The 17267-nt window shown below is 46.4% G+C and overlaps 1 protein-coding gene across 1 annotated transcript in view; it reads right to left on the bottom strand.

Moving 5' to 3' along the window:
• Positions 1 to 1171: 1171 nt before the first annotated feature.
• Positions 1172 to 17267, bottom strand: part of LOC138357382 (zwei Ig domain protein zig-8-like) — a 158012-nt gene continuing 141916 nt past the window's right edge. The window contains exon 7 of the mRNA XM_069314099.1: positions 1172 to 6367. Within this exon, the coding sequence (XP_069170200.1) occupies positions 6057 to 6367 (311 nt within the window). The 3' untranslated portion in view covers positions 1172 to 6056. The remainder of the gene's footprint in view (positions 6368 to 17267) is intronic.

Below are 17267 nucleotides of genomic sequence, written 5' to 3'. Positions count from 1 at the left end.
AGGGACCAGATGATCGTCAAGTGAGCTTCCAATTAAGTGTTTGACAATTAGAAACACTTCACACACGCCTCACAACAGAGGAAGTTCGAACATTTCTCGGAGAGTGTTTCGTTGATGTCCTGTGTTCGAATCGCTCCACTGTATGCATGAATGTTTCAACTCACGTACTTCAAACATAAATAATTATCAACAGAACCTCAACACCTAACCTAATCTAATTTAGAACTAACTATGCACCGAGGACTAACATAAACACTTTTAAATTTAAATTTAAGATATTTTATATTTCGAATACACAGTTCGATCAAATTGATATGAGTGTGGTAGTGAGAGTGAGTGAGTGCTTTCGAGATAAAGAGAGAGTGCGTGTTTGAGTGAGTGCGTGCTTGACAAGAGTGCGTGCTGGAGAGAGTGCGTGTTTGGTAGAGTGCGTGAGTGCATTTAGTTGCTGCTCCTGCTACCGATTAGCATATCACCTCTAATTGATATATATGGCATTATTCCCGTTCATTAATTATTGAATCCGAGCTTAAATGAGATTGAGTTTCATTAGATTGAAACTTTAATAAGCTTCTGGCATGGTTACATTTCACAGTTAATATTATTATTATTAGTATTATTTTTATTATCAATTATTATATTATTGTCATGAACACGGTTGTTGAGAAAATTAGTAATATTTGTGATGGGGATTCGAACCTATGCAATGAATGTTCCCAAGCACAGGCGCACCAGACATCTAGAACACGACATAGTCGAAAGGATTGCAACTTGGATACTCAATACTCAGGAATTCGGGAATATTTAGCACATAGGTTCGAATCCTCACCACGACTCCTACAGATTTGTTCATTGATACATCATGTTAGTGTGATTACTCTGTCAGTACTAATATTATTATTATTGTAGTTTTTTCGTGAATTACCTTCTCTCAGTAATTTAACTTTTGGTATTAATTGACGTATTGAAATATATTTGTGTTCTAACTGCGTTTCGTGTGTGTGTGTGTGTGTGTGTGTGTGTGTGTGTGTGTGTGTGTGTGTGTGTGTATGTGTGTGTGTGTGTGTGTGTGTGTGTGTGGCAGAAACATGTAAGCATCAATGACTATCTGGAATGTAAGAGAAAGCCTGAGATATATTTAATGTGAATTAAGGTCACAGAGAAAAAGTCATAATTTTTAAGGTAATATATTTGACTACAAGTCTTCACAACAGGTCGACTACTCATGAACATCCTAGGAGTGTGCTGCACTCACACACACACACACACACACACACACACACACACACACACACACACACACACACACACACACACACACACACACACACACACACACAGTACAGCACCACGATCAAATCAAAGTACATTTCGGTACATGAGTCCTAACACCTGTACACCCATTGTACTCCACAGAAGTCATGTAGCACCTATAGCACACAGGTGCTTAGAGCACACACAGTACAGGAAGAAGGTAGCACACCTGCTACGTGAGCCTTACATTATGTACTGCACATAAATCGTATTACAAAACTTATGTACATCTGTATACAGGTTCAAGGTTCAATACCTGTACACATGTCTCTCGTAGCACATCTGGTTATTACACAGGTGTGTACATATTACACAGGTTACTATACACAACATGTAATTGGTGTACATCTCTATCGGAACAACTGTGTTTTACACATATGTATTAGTCCTCCCTTCACACTGGTTATTATTGAACACAATAGAAAACGGGGCGTTCTGAAGTCTGCTTCAACCCCATCTACAGCACAGTATTATTGACCATTCACAGTACAATAATATTGACCCTTCTCAGCACACTAATAGTGACCATCCACGCCATCCACAGTACAATAATATTGACCCTCCTCAGCACAGTATTATTGACCATCCACGCCATCCTCAGCACAGCATTATTGACCATCCACGCAACAGTAATATTGACCATTCACACAACAGTAATATTGACCATTCACACAACAGTAATATTGACCATCCACGCCATCCTCGCCACAGTAATATTGACCATCCACGCCATCCTTACCACAGTAATATTGACCATCCACAGCACAGGAATATTGATCATTCATGCCATCCACAGCACTGTAATACTGACCCATCCACGACATCATCAGCTCAGTAATATTGACCACTTATGCAATCAATAGCATAATAATATTGACCATCTAAGTGGTGTACATTATAATTGGTAGTTTAAGGGTGTTACATTGTACTACCTTCAGCTTCCACAACACACAAACACACACACACACACACACACACACACACACACACACACACACACACACACACACACACACACACACATACTGTTCTCAACAGGTGAGGGTATTACAATGTGTGTGTGTGTTTGTGTATGTGTGTGTGTGTGTGTGTGTGGTGTGTGTGTGTGTGTGTGTGTGTGTGTGTGTGTGTGTGTGTGTACTCCTCAGGTAGAACACAAGCACCCACACACCAGCTGCAGCACGCAAGGGAACACTCCTTGGTAGAAAAACATACCAACACATGAGAGAACATGAGCACAGCGGATTACGCACACAGGATGCACATACGTACATAGAACATACATGTATAAACACCATTCACCAATGTTATACACAGAAATTGATTTCAGTGTTGCTATACCTTTCAGTAAGGTGACGTGGACCCTAAGTTTCTTCCTATCTCCTAAACTCACACACCCTGTTTCAACACCTTCAGCTTAGCCCACGCCCACGCCCACCACGCCCACGTACAGGTCCACCACGCCCACGAACAGGCCCACGAACACACTCTCTCCCATGTATAGGCTCATTCCCCATTACACAATCTCACTCCATAACGAAGTCCTTCGCTACGTCAGTGTGGTCATTACTCCCGACATAGCGACCGTTTAATGTGTCTCACCATCTGGAGGAGAACAACAATAAGAGACTGAGAAAGAGCCAAAGCCAGTGAGAATGAGAGATAGAGTGGGATGAAGAGAGCTGAGACACACAAAATGAGACACAGTGCTTGCTTGAAAAGCGCAAAATGTTAAATTAGCTTCTGTCAGTAAGACTCAAAAGAGAAAATGGAAGTAGACGAACCCGAAGCTTCTTACTTAAAATCTTAGTAAGTGAAAGCTTCTTACTTTAGACCATGAAAGGAGGGAACGGGATATAAAGTTGTATTCGTCACTTCCGTGTAAGGTGGAATGATTGTATGACGCCTGTAGTGAACTGAACAAATAAACACTGTTGTCCTGAAGTTATGGATTTGATGTGTGTGTGTGTGAGTGTGTGTGTGTGTGTGAGTGTGTGTGTGTGTGTGTGTGTGTGTGTGTGTGTGTTGTGCGTGCGTGTGTGTGATCATATGCGCATATATGTATGATCATAAACTCGTGCGTGCAAGCTTGGAGACAAAGGCCACAGTGAAACACATTCACAGAAGACAACAGAGGGAACAAAAATACATCAGCCCAACGACACTATGACAGAAACAAGGGACCGCTGGACGACTGGAACAGCAGTCACGTGATGAGAGGAGAGACCACAGAGAGAGAGAGAGAGAGAGAGAGAGAGAGAGAGAGAGAGAGAGAGAGAGAGAGAGAGAGAGAGAGAGAGAGAGAGAGAGGGAGAGAGAGTGACATTACACGTCTATGGAGAAGAGGTCACCCAAACAAAACCCTTATATATTAAGGCAATCCCAAAAAAGCCAACTATGATGATTTGGTAGATAAATTCTTGAGATTTTTCTGACAGTGAGAAGGAACGAACGCAACACAAAAGCAGAACCAAAGGTGTGTGTCTTACACCTCTACTGTATATAGTGGTTGTATGTGTACACGTACTAATCATCTCTGTAGTGAATATATATGTGTGTGTGAGGGTGTGTAAACTTCTTGATTCTCTCTATAGTATGTGAATACCATTCCTAGCTGCCTCTTTGAGCACGTGGGTGTGGAAACTCCCTGACATGTTTTACAGTGTGTGTGTGTGTGTGTGTATGTGTGTGTGTCAAACATGATGATCTGTGCCATACACATACCACGCCACCATACCAGGCTTGATATACCAGATTTCTCTGAAAGTTGACACCGGCTCCCCAAACACAGTATTCCACCCAGTTTCTTACACTGTTTGACTTCACCGCTGAGCTTTGGTCTGGTGTCGAGATTAAAGTCTATCAGTCCCTGGAGGGTTGCTAAATCCTGACTGACCAACCAGCAAGTACACTGTCGTACGACCCATCATTCAGGCCTAAAATATACTGTTTATAAACACACACACACACACACACACACACACACACACACACACACACACACACACACACACACACACACACACACATATATCACTAAGAACTCTAAATGGTCCGACCAGTATTGATCATTCGTTTGGTGGTCCCAGTCCTGTGTACGTTTAGGGACTGTAGTAAGTGGCATGGGTTCGAATCCTGGTCAGATAATTTTGAGTGCTTAGTGATCTATGGCTTGCGCGTTTTTGCAGCCTTTTACACACACACACACACACACACATATATATATATATATATACATATATATATACATATATATATATATATATATATATATATATATATATATATATATATATATATATATATATATATATATATATATATATATATATATATAATTTCACGTATGTGCCTTTATTTTTTCTCAAGTATCCTGAGACAGTTAATGGTATTTTTTTATATATACGCAAAAATATAGAGACAATTAAATCCCCAATTTTGCAATATTTTATCTTTTCTATAAATCATATTCATTGTAACATTGTATACAGTATATATATATATATTCTCCGCTATTTATGAAATAGATCAAGAAAATGTCCAACTCAAAAGTTTTTTCTTAAAAGTTTATACAGGAAGACACTTACTTTAAGGCCCTCACTCATAGGAGTTTAAACGCTGTTTGAGTCACAATGTTCTTCACGAATGCTTTTATGCAACGAGACCCATCGAGCAATACTTTAGAGAAACCACTATCGAGTATTTCCTTGGGAAACCTGTATGCTTCCCTGGGCCGTGTGTATTGTATACATGATGGGAGACTCACATATTTCAGCTCCTGCCTCGCATACACATCAGTTAAGAGGCGAGACTGAGCACTCTCTATTACAGGTAAGGGCCAAAATTCTCCTCTGGTATGCAACACGAAACACTATTATGACCTTTGTGGCTTGGTTGCTTCTTCTCTCCGTAACCAGGATGTAGGATATTATCGCGTTTGTTGAAAAGTGTTGTAAGGATGTGTCGTGAAGGATGTCGCTCCAGGGGTGGCCAGAGATGATGTTTAGAGCCGTCACAGTGGCTCTTGTTGGCTCTAAGATCCTGCTGCCCTGTTGGCCTGGTCGAGTCTGCCTCACGTCCGACTCCCCTGGTGGCCTGGTCGAGTCTGCCTCACGTCCGACTCCCCTGGTGGCCTGGTCGAGTCTGCCTCACGTCCGACTCCCCTGGTGGCCTGGTCGAGTCTGCCTCAGGTCTGGCTCCCCTGGTGGCCTGGTCGAGTCTACCTCACATCCGGCTCCCCTGGTAGCCTGGTCGAGTCTGCCTCAGGTCCGGCTTCCCTGGTGGCCTGGTCGAGTCTGCCTCAGGTCTGGCTCCCCTGGTGGCCTGGTCGAGTCTACCTCACATCCGGCTCCCCTGGTAGCCTGGTCGAGTCTGCCTCAGGTCTGGCTCCCCTGGTAGTCTGGTCGAGTCTGCCTCAGGTCTGGCTCCCCTGGTAGCCTGGTCGAGTCTACCTCACATCCGGCTCCCCTGGTGGCCTGGTCGAGTCTGCCTCACGTCCGGCTCCCCTGTGGCCTGGTCGACGCGAAAACTCGTTGGCAATTCCCTTTAGATTTTCTGTGTCAAATATTTAATACACAACACACGCATTGACCTTAATGTTTGAGTATTATATAATGTATGGTTCATGTATTTTATACTGCGATTCCTTCCCCCTTGTGCAGCTTCCGCAGCACGAGTAGTTCACGATACAGCAGCAGGAGTAGCAGCAGCAACAGCAGCAGGAACATGATGTAGTGGCAGCCTTATCTTGTCAACCAGTTGGTAAAGCGAGTTGAGGAAGGAGTTGAATGCCTCTCTCCTGCATCCCGCCACCACCACCACCACCAGCACCAGCACCACCACACCACCCCTGTTGAGGTCCACCACGCCCTCCACCATGCCCCCGTCCTCCCCAGGGCCTCCGCCAGGTCCTGGCCGCCCGTAGTGGTGACCAGGAGAGGCAAGAGTCCCACCAGGAATAAGTGCAGCGGCCCCGCAGGTAGCTGACCTTGAGCTCCGCCCTCAGAGGAGTTCGAAGTCGTGTTCTTGTGGTGAATGGCTGCTGGCTTCTCACCTGTAGAGACACATAAGCTAGCTTTACCAGTTATATACACAAAAGTGATATATATCCTATAACGAAATGATCATTAACACACCTATACACTTGACCTATAACATTAAACTGAATAAAACACATAATACAAAATCAATAAAACAGTGTAATCCATTAAGAACCCACCTACTGCCTGAACAGGTTGTGCATATGCGAGCCCTTACAAAAATTGTGATTTCAAATACACGGACAAACTGGAAAACGACTCCGGCTACGCTTAACTCAACATCAGTATTCCGTAAGGACTGCGCCGTAGACGAGAGGAATTTTAGTTCTTGGTAGTTTTGCTGACCCACTCCAGTGATTAGACCCTCGACAAGCATTGTTCACTTCAGTGGCTTTGTTGAAGGAAATGTGATTGGTCTGCCCTAATCAGTCATTGACCCAATACCTTCAGTGATAGCCCAGGTATGTATCGTCTTGATCGTTTGATAATTTTAAGTATTATGTGACTGTATAAGATAGCGTAGTTTTCTGTTTCAAAACGCCCTTTATTCTGTGATATTCCCATTTAGGTCAGTAGGAATATGTTCCCTCTTCCCTAAATTAAATTATATGTTTTCCTATGACCTGCAAACTGTGGCATTTAGTTTAGGTAAGTATAAATTTGGTTTCCACTGCCCTATATTTCTTTGTGGCAACTATAGGTTTACTGTAAAATTTAATATTTCAGTGTACTATAACAAGAAATGTAGATCGTTTACTGTATGTTCTTAAATGCGACTTTAAAAATGAGAGAATACCTGTTGTTTCCTATGACTTGTGTCAGTATCTCTTGTAGGCTTCCGTGTGTCCAACACGGAAGTTCATTCCGTGTAGGCAATCTATCTTTCTATGGTTGAAGTCTCCCATGATAAGCAGACTGGAATGATTCCTGACGGCAACAAAGGCTATCTTTCAATTTCAGTAGTAACTGCCATGTTATGCCTGTTATAATTGTCACTTAGTGGAGGGTTATATATCACTGCTACTATATTCTTGGTCCTCCTATCTTCATGGTGCTTGTTGAGTAGTGGCTGACCCCCTCGCAGACCGGGATTGAATCTTCAGACCTGTATTATCAGTAGGGCCACTCCTCCTACCCGCTTTTCCTTCCCTCTCTTTCCTTATTACGGTGTATTCCTGGGGAAACACCGCAGTTGTTTGATAACCGTATGATAACCGACAGTTTCGTTTCAGTGAGTGCTATTGCATCCATGTTGTCCTCTTGTGTTGGGCCCAACCACTTGGGCTGGACGGTAGAGTGATGGTCTCGCTTCATGCAGGTCTGCGTTCAATCCCCAACAGTCCAAGTGGTTGGGCACCATTCCTTCCCCCCGTCCCATCCCAAAACCTTATCCTGACCCCTTCCCAGTGCTATATAGTCGTAATGGCTTGGCGCTTTCCCGTTAAATTTATTTTGGTATTTCTTTTCCCTAGGTTCACCTCCTTTGTAATCCCATCTATGTTTGAGTACATTGCTTTGAAGCTCTTTTTTGTTCAATTACTCCTGGTGTGCCTGGGGTAGTGGGGCAGGGAGGGTCTGGGGTTTGGGATGAAGGGGGGGGGGCTTGTAGCGTCTGTGGGGTGGGGGTGGTGGAGCATGGAATGGGGGGGGGGGAATGTAGTTGTGTGTGTGTGTTACGGACCCGGATTCAGCGTCCGAGCCTGGAGCAGTGACAAACACGCCATCTGTGGGTCAGCTCCCGAAACCCCCGCCAAACGAACGACGACACCTAGTGAGGACAGCGTGTACTGGCCTCGAGGACCAGTTTCCAGTCTGGTTCAGCGCTCAACACCGCCGCTCCTGACCTCTGGTGAGGTGGTGCTCCGACGACAGCGCCATCTATGGGCTGGATATGTCGGGCGTTTGTATCTGAGCCTGTGAGTGTGGTGTATTAGTGTCCCAGTTATTGATGACGTGTCTGTTTACAGAGCCGACCTGGGACCACTGTGTTGAAGGTTGAGTCAGTCTACCCGAGGCAGCCAGTCTCCATACAGTGAAGTTTGCTGCAGCTTTTGTGACGTCGTCCCCCCGGAAGAACACTGTGGTGTGTTAGCCTGCCATTGGAGTGGCAGTTAAAGGATTTACCCGGGACCGACGGTTGGAGACGATAATCCACTGGGGTATTGAGGACAGGAGGGTGATTGGTGATATCACACGAGACTCCTGTCTAGGGCGTACCCCTTTTATCGTTCGTGGAGTGGCCGTACCAGCCTTGTTGGCTCAGTACCTGCCAGCAGACCTGCTGGAGGTGTGGTTGACGGCCTCCACGACGGTGCCCCCAGTGGACCTGTGTAGTGGCTGACCTGTGGCCAGGGTAGGCTCGGCGTTCTCAGAGGACACGTCTTGAGGCCACGAAGAAAGCACCGCGGACTCAGCACCTAGCTTCGAGGATCCATAGTCTCCAGCAGAAGACTACAGTGAATAATCCCCTTGCATAGCATTAATACCCCTCCCCCTTGTGTACTCTATTATTTTATATATTTAAATGGTGATGGTGAAGATTATATTATATTAAGTTCTTAGCTTTCTTTCCCTACTCCCTTTAAGTTACTTGCGTCACGGATCTCATCCCTTGATAGCCACTACTGGCTTGGGAACGGATACTTATATCTTCCTCTAACAACATCAGAGTGAGAACCCCGTTGCGTCCCGAGAGGGCCGTAACATAATTGGCATCCCCAGCGGGATCCGTCCCCTTGTTAAGTATGTTTGACAGGGGTGGTGAAGTGGCGTAATCCCTGTATATAATTCCCCCTGTGTGACGATTGTGACGTTATACGTCCTGTGCGGTGCTCAGAGTGACTAAGTGCGATATTGTGCAGTGCGGTGCTCGCTGTGATTAAGCGATTAAGTGCAATATTGACTAGTGCGGTGCTCAGTGATTCAGTGTACTATTGTAGAGCGAAGTGTTCGCTTGGACTCAGTGCAATATTGGGTAGTGCGGTGCCCGAAGTGATTACGTGCAATATTGGCAAGTGCAGTGTTTGGTGCGATAAAGTGCAATATTGACGTAGAACAGTGCTCGGTGTGTTAAGTGCTCGTTAAGTGTTCCACCTGTGACAATGGCAGACAAAGCTACCATTGACGATCTGGACGAGGTTCAGGCTTTTCTGAACAGAGAAGATTGTCTTGCCAGATTAAAATATCTGAGTAAACCAGAGCTTGTACTAGTGAGCGCCTACCTGGAGATCAAGATCCGTGCCAGTGACTCCCGTGTGGAGATCTTGTCCAAGGTGCACCGGCACCTGAAGGCAGAAGAGAAACAGGAAGGCGAGACTCCTAGTACAAAGGAAAGTGCAGACATAGCTTCCACGGAAAAGGAAGATAAGGGCAGCGACGTTGACAGTGATGCAGGCGAGCTTAATATCAGCTTCCTAACAGTCAAGATGCGTGCCCTAGAGATCAATCGTGAAATAGAATGGAAGAAAATAGAAATGGAACGAGAGAGACAAGATAAAGAATTAGAGATGAGACGTTTAGAATTAGAAGAAAGGAAAGCAGAGAGAGAAAGAGAAGAGAAACGAGAAAGAGAAGAACGAGAAAGAGAAGAAAGACGAGAACGAGAGAGAGAAGAACGAGAAAGAGAAGAGAAACGAGAGAGAGAAGAACGAGAAAGAGAAGAGAGACGAGAAAGAGAAGAACGAGAAAGAGAGAGAGAAGAACGAGAAAGAGAAGAGAGACGAGAGAGAGAAGAACGAGAACGAGAGAGAGAAGAACGAGAGCGAGAAAGGGAGGAAAGAGAGAGACAACATGAACTAGAAGTATTGCGATTAGGCGGTGGTCGGAGGCAAACAACGGACACCAGTAGCTTCGATCCGGTACGCAACATCAAAATGGTCCCCAAATTCCATGAGAAGGAAGTGTCAAAATTCTTTGCAGCCTTCGAGAAAGTCGCTGCCTCTTTGGAGTGGCCAAGGGAGAATTGGGCCATCATGATACAGTCAGTCTTGACTGGGAAGGCCCAAATTGCCTACTCTACGTTATCCCTTGACGACTCCAGCGATTATGACAAGGTGAAGAAAGTTGTGCTCATGGCGTACCAATTGGTACCTGAGGCGTATAGGCAAAAGTTCAGAAACCTGAAGAAGACCTCAGAGCACACTTTCACAGAGTTCGCCACGATCAAGGAGCGACTTTTTCAAGAATGGTGTGCCTCTCGGAAGGTGGAGACCAGGGAAGACCTCGAACAGCTGATTCTGCTCGAGGACTTCAAAGATTGTTTGTCTGGAGACCTCAAGACATACTTAGAAGAGCAGCAGGTGGAGACCTTGAGTGCAGCAGCCACCATGGCTGAAGAGTATATCCTGACTCATAGGCCGTCTGCAAAGTACGTCCCGAGGAATTACCAGCGCCGGTTTGACAGACCTCACGACGAAGAAGAAAGACCCGTCCCACAAAGTGCTAAGAAGACGCCCCCAAGTAGCCCCCGAAGAACAAGTCCTAGTAGTCCGAAACACCGTAGTCCAAGGAGGAATATGGTGTGCTGGACTTGTGGGCAGAAAGGGCACATAGCTGCTAGGTGCCGAGGTAGAAGAGGTGGCAGCGCACGAAGGGAGGTGATGTTGGTGAGCTGTGTTACATCACCAGTAGGAAACCAGTCTACGACGACGCAGGAAGGACCAAGTTTGTTGGCCCCTCACACTTCAACCGGGTATGTAACGAGTGATCATACTGGTAGATCAATTGTAGTGCTCAGAGATAGTGGAGCAGCCCAGTCCCTGATCGTGAAGAGCTCGTTACCCGAGGGAGTAAGTGTGGATGGGAGACCAGAGGTGATCCTGGTTGGGTTTCCTAGGACGCAGTACATCGCCCCCTTAGTACATCTTGATTCGCCTTATTTCAGCGGCACATGTGAGTTGGCAGTAGTCGATACCCTCCCTGTGGCTGGGATTGACGTGGTACTGGCCAACGACTTGGTGACCGATTGGAGCACCAATCGTCCCAAGGTTGCGGACGAGTCTACCAGAACAGCAAGGTCGGAGGTGACAACAGGCAATGGTAATGTCCAGGTAAAGACAGACCCGGATTTGAACATGTCTAATTTGTCCTCTCCCCCGCAGATCGACAGTTATTTAGCAGTGTCTCCTGATTCTCTCGACGAGGAACATGAGGTTACGATGGCAGAAGTACCTGAGCTAGAAAAGAGGCCTTGTGTGCAGACACCCATGGATACCAACGAGTCTGGAGCGAAGGCTGAGGTGTGCTTGCGGTATGGCAAGTTACAGCATGTAGTGGACCAGCCAGAGATTCCCCAGACGTCAGAGGTATGTGAGGTGTGTTCAAAAGGTCTAGTGCCCTCTTCTGTCCATGCCGGCTATGGACATGACAAGCTCAGGAAACTTATCCCTCGAATTGCCAAATGTTTCCTACCGGTATTTTGTTTTGTTCTCCTATGTGCTCTCTGTGTTCTCAGTAAGGATCAGTGTACGACCCGAAGGATGATGGCTCCCGTGAACATCGTGAAGAGGTCCCAGGGATTGGAGATTTGTACTGCAGGTGTTGCAGTTGAAGAAGGGACCTGGAAGGTAATGGTTGATACAGGAGGTACGACATGTGATAAATTGAGTGACTGTTTCCGACAGGTTGACACCCCTCGCGTGATAGCTGAGCCTCAATGCAGCGTTATGCGGAACGTTGGTCGACCTGACGGTGGCAGAGTGAATGCCATCTGCGACGTACAAGCAGCCCTGTTGGGCCTAGGTGTGAACCTAGTAGGGTATGCTGTAAGTATTGACTTATCCACTGTCGCGATCACTCTGAATTATCAGACCCCTGTATTCCAGGTTCCTGTCTCCCTGAAGGACCATCGGACTGGCACCAGAAATGCCGTCTGTGGTCAGCCATCATCGGTGCCACGACATAGGGAAGTGTCGAGTCACCCCAGATCGTGTCGAAACCAATCCGTACTCGAGAAATGTGAGACGACGCCCCTGCTTGACATCGCAGTGGAGACGTGGAAGATTACGTCAGGCAGGTCATCGTCTGCCATTTTCAAGCTCCCTTTGTGCCAGAGTTTCTCGGTAGAAAAGTTCTGTGGACAAGACAGCCTCATCACTCCAGTTCATAGGATAAGTAAGTCCTTTTGGAGTTGTGTCGCCCTGCTAATTTGGTTTGTGTTTTTTATAGAACCCCAAACCAAATTCTTTTTGGTGGGGAGGTGTTACGGACCCGGATTCAGCGTCCGAGCCTGGAGCAGTGACAAACACGCCATCTGTGGGTCAGCTCCCGAAACCCCCGCCAAACGAACGACGACACCTAGTGAGGACAGCGTGTACTGGCCTCGAGGACCAGTTTCCAGTCTGGTTCAGCGCTCAACACCGCCGCTCCTGACCTCTGGTGAGGTGGTGCTCCGACGACAGCGCCATCTATGGGCTGGATATGTCGGGCGTTTGTATCTGAGCCTGTGAGTGTGGTGTATTAGTGTCCCAGTTATTGATGACGTGTCTGTTTACAGAGCCGACCTGGGACCACTGTGTTGAAGGTTGAGTCAGTCTACCCGAGGCAGCCAGTCTCCATACAGTGAAGTTTGCTGCAGCTTTTGTGACGTCGTCCCCCCGGAAGAACACTGTGGTGTGTTAGCCTGCCATTGGAGTGGCAGTTAAAGGATTTACCCGGGACCGACGGTTGGAGACGATAATCCACTGGGGTATTGAGGACAGGAGGGTGATTGGTGATATCACACGAGACTCCTGTCTAGGGCGTACCCCTTTTATCGTTCGTGGAGTGGCCGTACCAGCCTTGTTGGCTCAGTACCTGCCAGCAGACCTGCTGGAGGTGTGGTTGACGGCCTCCACGACGGTGCCCCCAGTGGACCTGTGTAGTGGCTGACCTGTGGCCAGGGTAGGCTCGGCGTTCTCAGAGGACACGTCTTGAGGCCACGAAGAAAGCACCGCGGACTCAGCACCTAGCTTCGAGGATCCATAGTCTCCAGCAGAAGACTACAGTGAATAATCCCCTTGCATAGCATTAATACCCCTCCCCCTTGTGTACTCTATTATTTTATATATTTAAATGGTGATGGTGAAGATTATATTATATTAAGTTCTTAGCTTTCTTTCCCTACTCCCTTTAAGTTACTTGCGTCACGGATCTCATCCCTTGATAGCCACTACTGGCTTGGGAACGGATACTTATATCTTCCTCTAACAACATCAGAGTGAGAACCCCGTTGCGTCCCGAGAGGGCCGTAACAGTGTGTATTCACCTAGTTGTATTCATCTAGTTGTGCTTGTGGGGGTTGAGTTTTGCTCATTTGGCCCACCTCTCTACTGTCAATGTTGTTGACAGTTGTTGACAATGTTGTTGTTGTTGTCATGTGTTTGTGCGTGTGTGTTTACTAGTTGTGTTTTTGCGGGGGTTGAGCTTTGCTCTTTCGGCCCGCCTCTCAACTATCAATCAACTGTTTACTAACTACTTTTTTTTCCCCCCCACACCACACACACACACCCCAGGAAGCAGCCCGTGACAGCTGACTAACTCCCAGGTACCTATTTACTGCTAGGTAACAGGGGCACTTAGGGTGAAAGAAACTTTGCCCATTTGTTTCTGCCTCGTGCGGGAATCGAACCCGCGCCACAGAATTACGAGTCCTGTGCGCTATCCACCAGGCTACGAGGCCCCGTAGTGTGTGTGTATGTGTGTGTGTATGTGTGTGTGTGTGTGTGTGTGCGTGTCTGTGTGTGTGTGTGTGTGTGGGTGAGTGAGATGAACAATCATAGGGAGAATGACCTACAACCACACAGGCCATTTTTGGACAGTATAGACAGACCCCTGCGATCACCCCTGTCAAATTATCCCCCCCGTCCTCTAAGCTTCATACCTGTCAGCCATAAATTTTCAGAGCGCGCCATAAACCCAAGTAGAGGTAAAAATTAGCCTGACACCACCAATACTCCAACTTTTACTATCCAGAACCTCGCAGAAACTTTCCTAATTATGACAGAAGAAAAATATCTCAGATTAAAGCCAGACTCCACCAGAGAAAACTTTCTCACACAATGTTTTCCCCCTGAGAGCAAAATGTGTCAGGGTGGGAGAGAGGAGATGCTGTAGTGGCGGTGGTGGTAGTGTGTGGTGGTGGTGGTGGTGGTGTGGTGGTGGTGTGGTGGTGGTGTGGTGGTGGTGATAGTGTGGTGGTGGTGGTGGTGGTGTGGTGGTGATGGTGTGGTGGTGTGGTGGAGTGGTGGAGTGGTGGAGTGGTGGTGTGGTGGTGGTGGTGTGGTGGTGATGGTGGTAGTGTGGTGGTGGTGGTGTGGTGGTAGTGGTGGCGGTGTGGTGTGGTGGCGGTGGTGTGGTGGAGTGGTGGTGGTAGTGGTGTGGTTGTAGTGTGGTGGTGGTGGTGGTGGTGGTGGTGGTGTGGTGGTGGTGTGGTAGTGAGGTGATGGTGTTGTGGTGTGGTGGTAGTGTGGTGATGGTGTGGTGGTGGTAGTGTGGTGGTGTGACGGTGGTGGTGGTGGTGGTTACTATAGCGGTGGTGTGGTTGTGGCGGTGGTGGTAGTGGTACAGGTGGTGGTAGTGATAGTGGTGATAGTAGTACAGTAGGCGCCGTGGATCCCCCCCCCCCCCCCGCCCCCACATTCATATCTCTTAACATATTGCTATCCTCGAATATTCCGATAACCAGACTAAACACTCTCTCCTTAACGACCGTGACACCCAATAAGAGATTCCGTTTGCACTCAAGACGATCCAATCTGGCCCTCATGCACTCATTAACTCGTGGGTTTAACCGCCAATGGACTTCCTGTTGACTGGGCAGGTTGTTGAACGATGGATCTTAAGAAGTTGAAAGGAGGTCTTTAGTATCTGTGATATATTCATGTTGCAAAGCAGGTGGCTAAGGGTAGCCAAGAATCCCTTGCACCTTCAAGAACAAGCAAGAATGCTGCACATGCAAGAGCTGAACATCTCCGTGGAGCAAGGAATTGCAACTTGTAGGATAGGGCACCTGGTTGTGGCCCTTACCCCTTTGTTCAGGTCCCTTTGGAGTCTTAAGGAGCTTAGGCCTCTTTGTAGCACAAAATATTGGGCTACAAAGGGGCCTTTAAGGAATGCCTAATATTATGTACGAAATATCCGAAACTCTCATGTTCGTACACCCCCTAAAATTGGATTAATAATTTAACTCACTATGATTAGCAGTTGCTCATTAATATCCTCGTTTGCTATGCCTCGTTAGGATGTGGGTGGCTTGGGTTGGTACATTTCTGATTAGCTAATCACTTGATATTGTGTTCGTTGTGACGCGGAACGGACTGATTGGAAACAATAATTTGCATGGGAATGCTGTTTTTCATTCACTAAAATATTAAATATCCAATCACGACAATATGCTAATTATTTGAGGTAATCACCCGATGATCCCTAATTTATTTTTTCCAAACAAATTTTACATGCTACTAATAAAACATTTTATTTTGCTTATAAAAAGGTTCGCAATAAAGGAGAAATAAAGTACACCCGTAAGACTTATGCCATGAGCTTATTCACTTGATTGGAACATAAGAGCAGGAACTTGATTGGAGCATAAGAGCAGGAACTTGATTGGAGCATAAGAGCAGGAACTTGATTGGAGCATAAGAGCAGGAATTTGATTGGAGCATAAGAGCAGGAACTTGATTGGAACATAAGGGCAGGAACTTGATTGGAGCATAAGAGCAGGAACTTGATTGGAGCATAAGAGCAGGAACTTGATTGGAACATAAGGGCAGGAACTTGATTGGAGTACAAGAACAGGAACTTGATTGGAACATAAGAACAGGCACTTGATTGGGGCATAAGAACAGGCACTTAACGACTGTTCTATGGCCAGCAGAGGTGAGTACTGGTCTCCACTCAGTGTTCTTGGTGACGTAGGATTATAATGCACTCTACCCTGCACTCTGCCCTCTGTGCTTGAACTCTGTGCCTGCACTCTATCCTGCACTCGATGCCTGCACTCTCTCTCTAAATTAATGTGGCTGAAATATGAACGCATTCAGTCTCTTGAACAGTTCTATAAATTATTGGATAAAATGTAATTATTTTCTGTATTACTGAGAGCAGTAGCACTAATAAAGCTTATTTTAATTAATAATATATATCCAGCCTAACCAGTATTTACAATTAATCATCCTAAAATGTAAACGCAAATGATCACTGATTTAGACAAGGTATTTTCTACTTCTCTGTCTCACTCTGAGTATCTTTCTTTACCTCTCTTTCTGCTTATCTCTTTCTCTCTCTCTCTCTCTCTCTCTCTCTCTCTCTCTCTCTCTCTCTCTCTCTCTCTCTCTCTCTCTCTCTCTCTCTCTCTCTCTCTCTCTCTCTCTCTGCTTGTCTCTTTTTCGGTCTCTCTCTCTCTCTGCTTGTCTCTTTATCGGTCTCTCTCTCTCTCTCTCTCTCTCTCTCTCTCTCTCTCTCTCTCTCTCTCTCTCTCTCTCTCTCTCTCTCTGCTTGTCTCTTTTTCGGTCTCTCTCTCTCTCTGCTTGTCTCTTTATCGGTCTCTCTCTCTCTCTCTCTCTCTCTCTCTCTCTCTCTCTCTCTCTCTCTCTCTCTCTCTCTCTCTCTCTGCTTGTCTCTTTTTCGGTCTCTCTCTCTCTCTCTCTGCTTGTCTCTTTTTCGGTCTCTCTCTCTCTCTGCTTGTCTCTTTATCGGTCTCTCTCTCTCTCTCTCTCTCTCTCTCTCTCTCTCTCTCTCTCTCTCTCTCTCTCTCTCTCTCTCTCTCTCTCTCTCTCTCTCTCTCTCTCTCTCTCTGCATGTCTCTTTATCGGTCTCTCTGTCTCTTTCTGAATCCCACCATTACTGGCCACTCTCTCTCATACATGGAGGGAGAGTGGAGGACGCGTCCTCGTCGGGTAAGGGCTGGACTGGTCCACACGGGTGAATAGAAAGCTC

This window comes from Procambarus clarkii, chromosome 78, assembly GCF_040958095.1.
Source record: "Procambarus clarkii isolate CNS0578487 chromosome 78, FALCON_Pclarkii_2.0, whole genome shotgun sequence".
In the NCBI taxonomy this organism is placed as follows: domain Eukaryota; kingdom Metazoa; phylum Arthropoda; class Malacostraca; order Decapoda; family Cambaridae; genus Procambarus; species Procambarus clarkii.
This window is presented reverse-complemented; position numbering and strand designations above follow the sequence as displayed.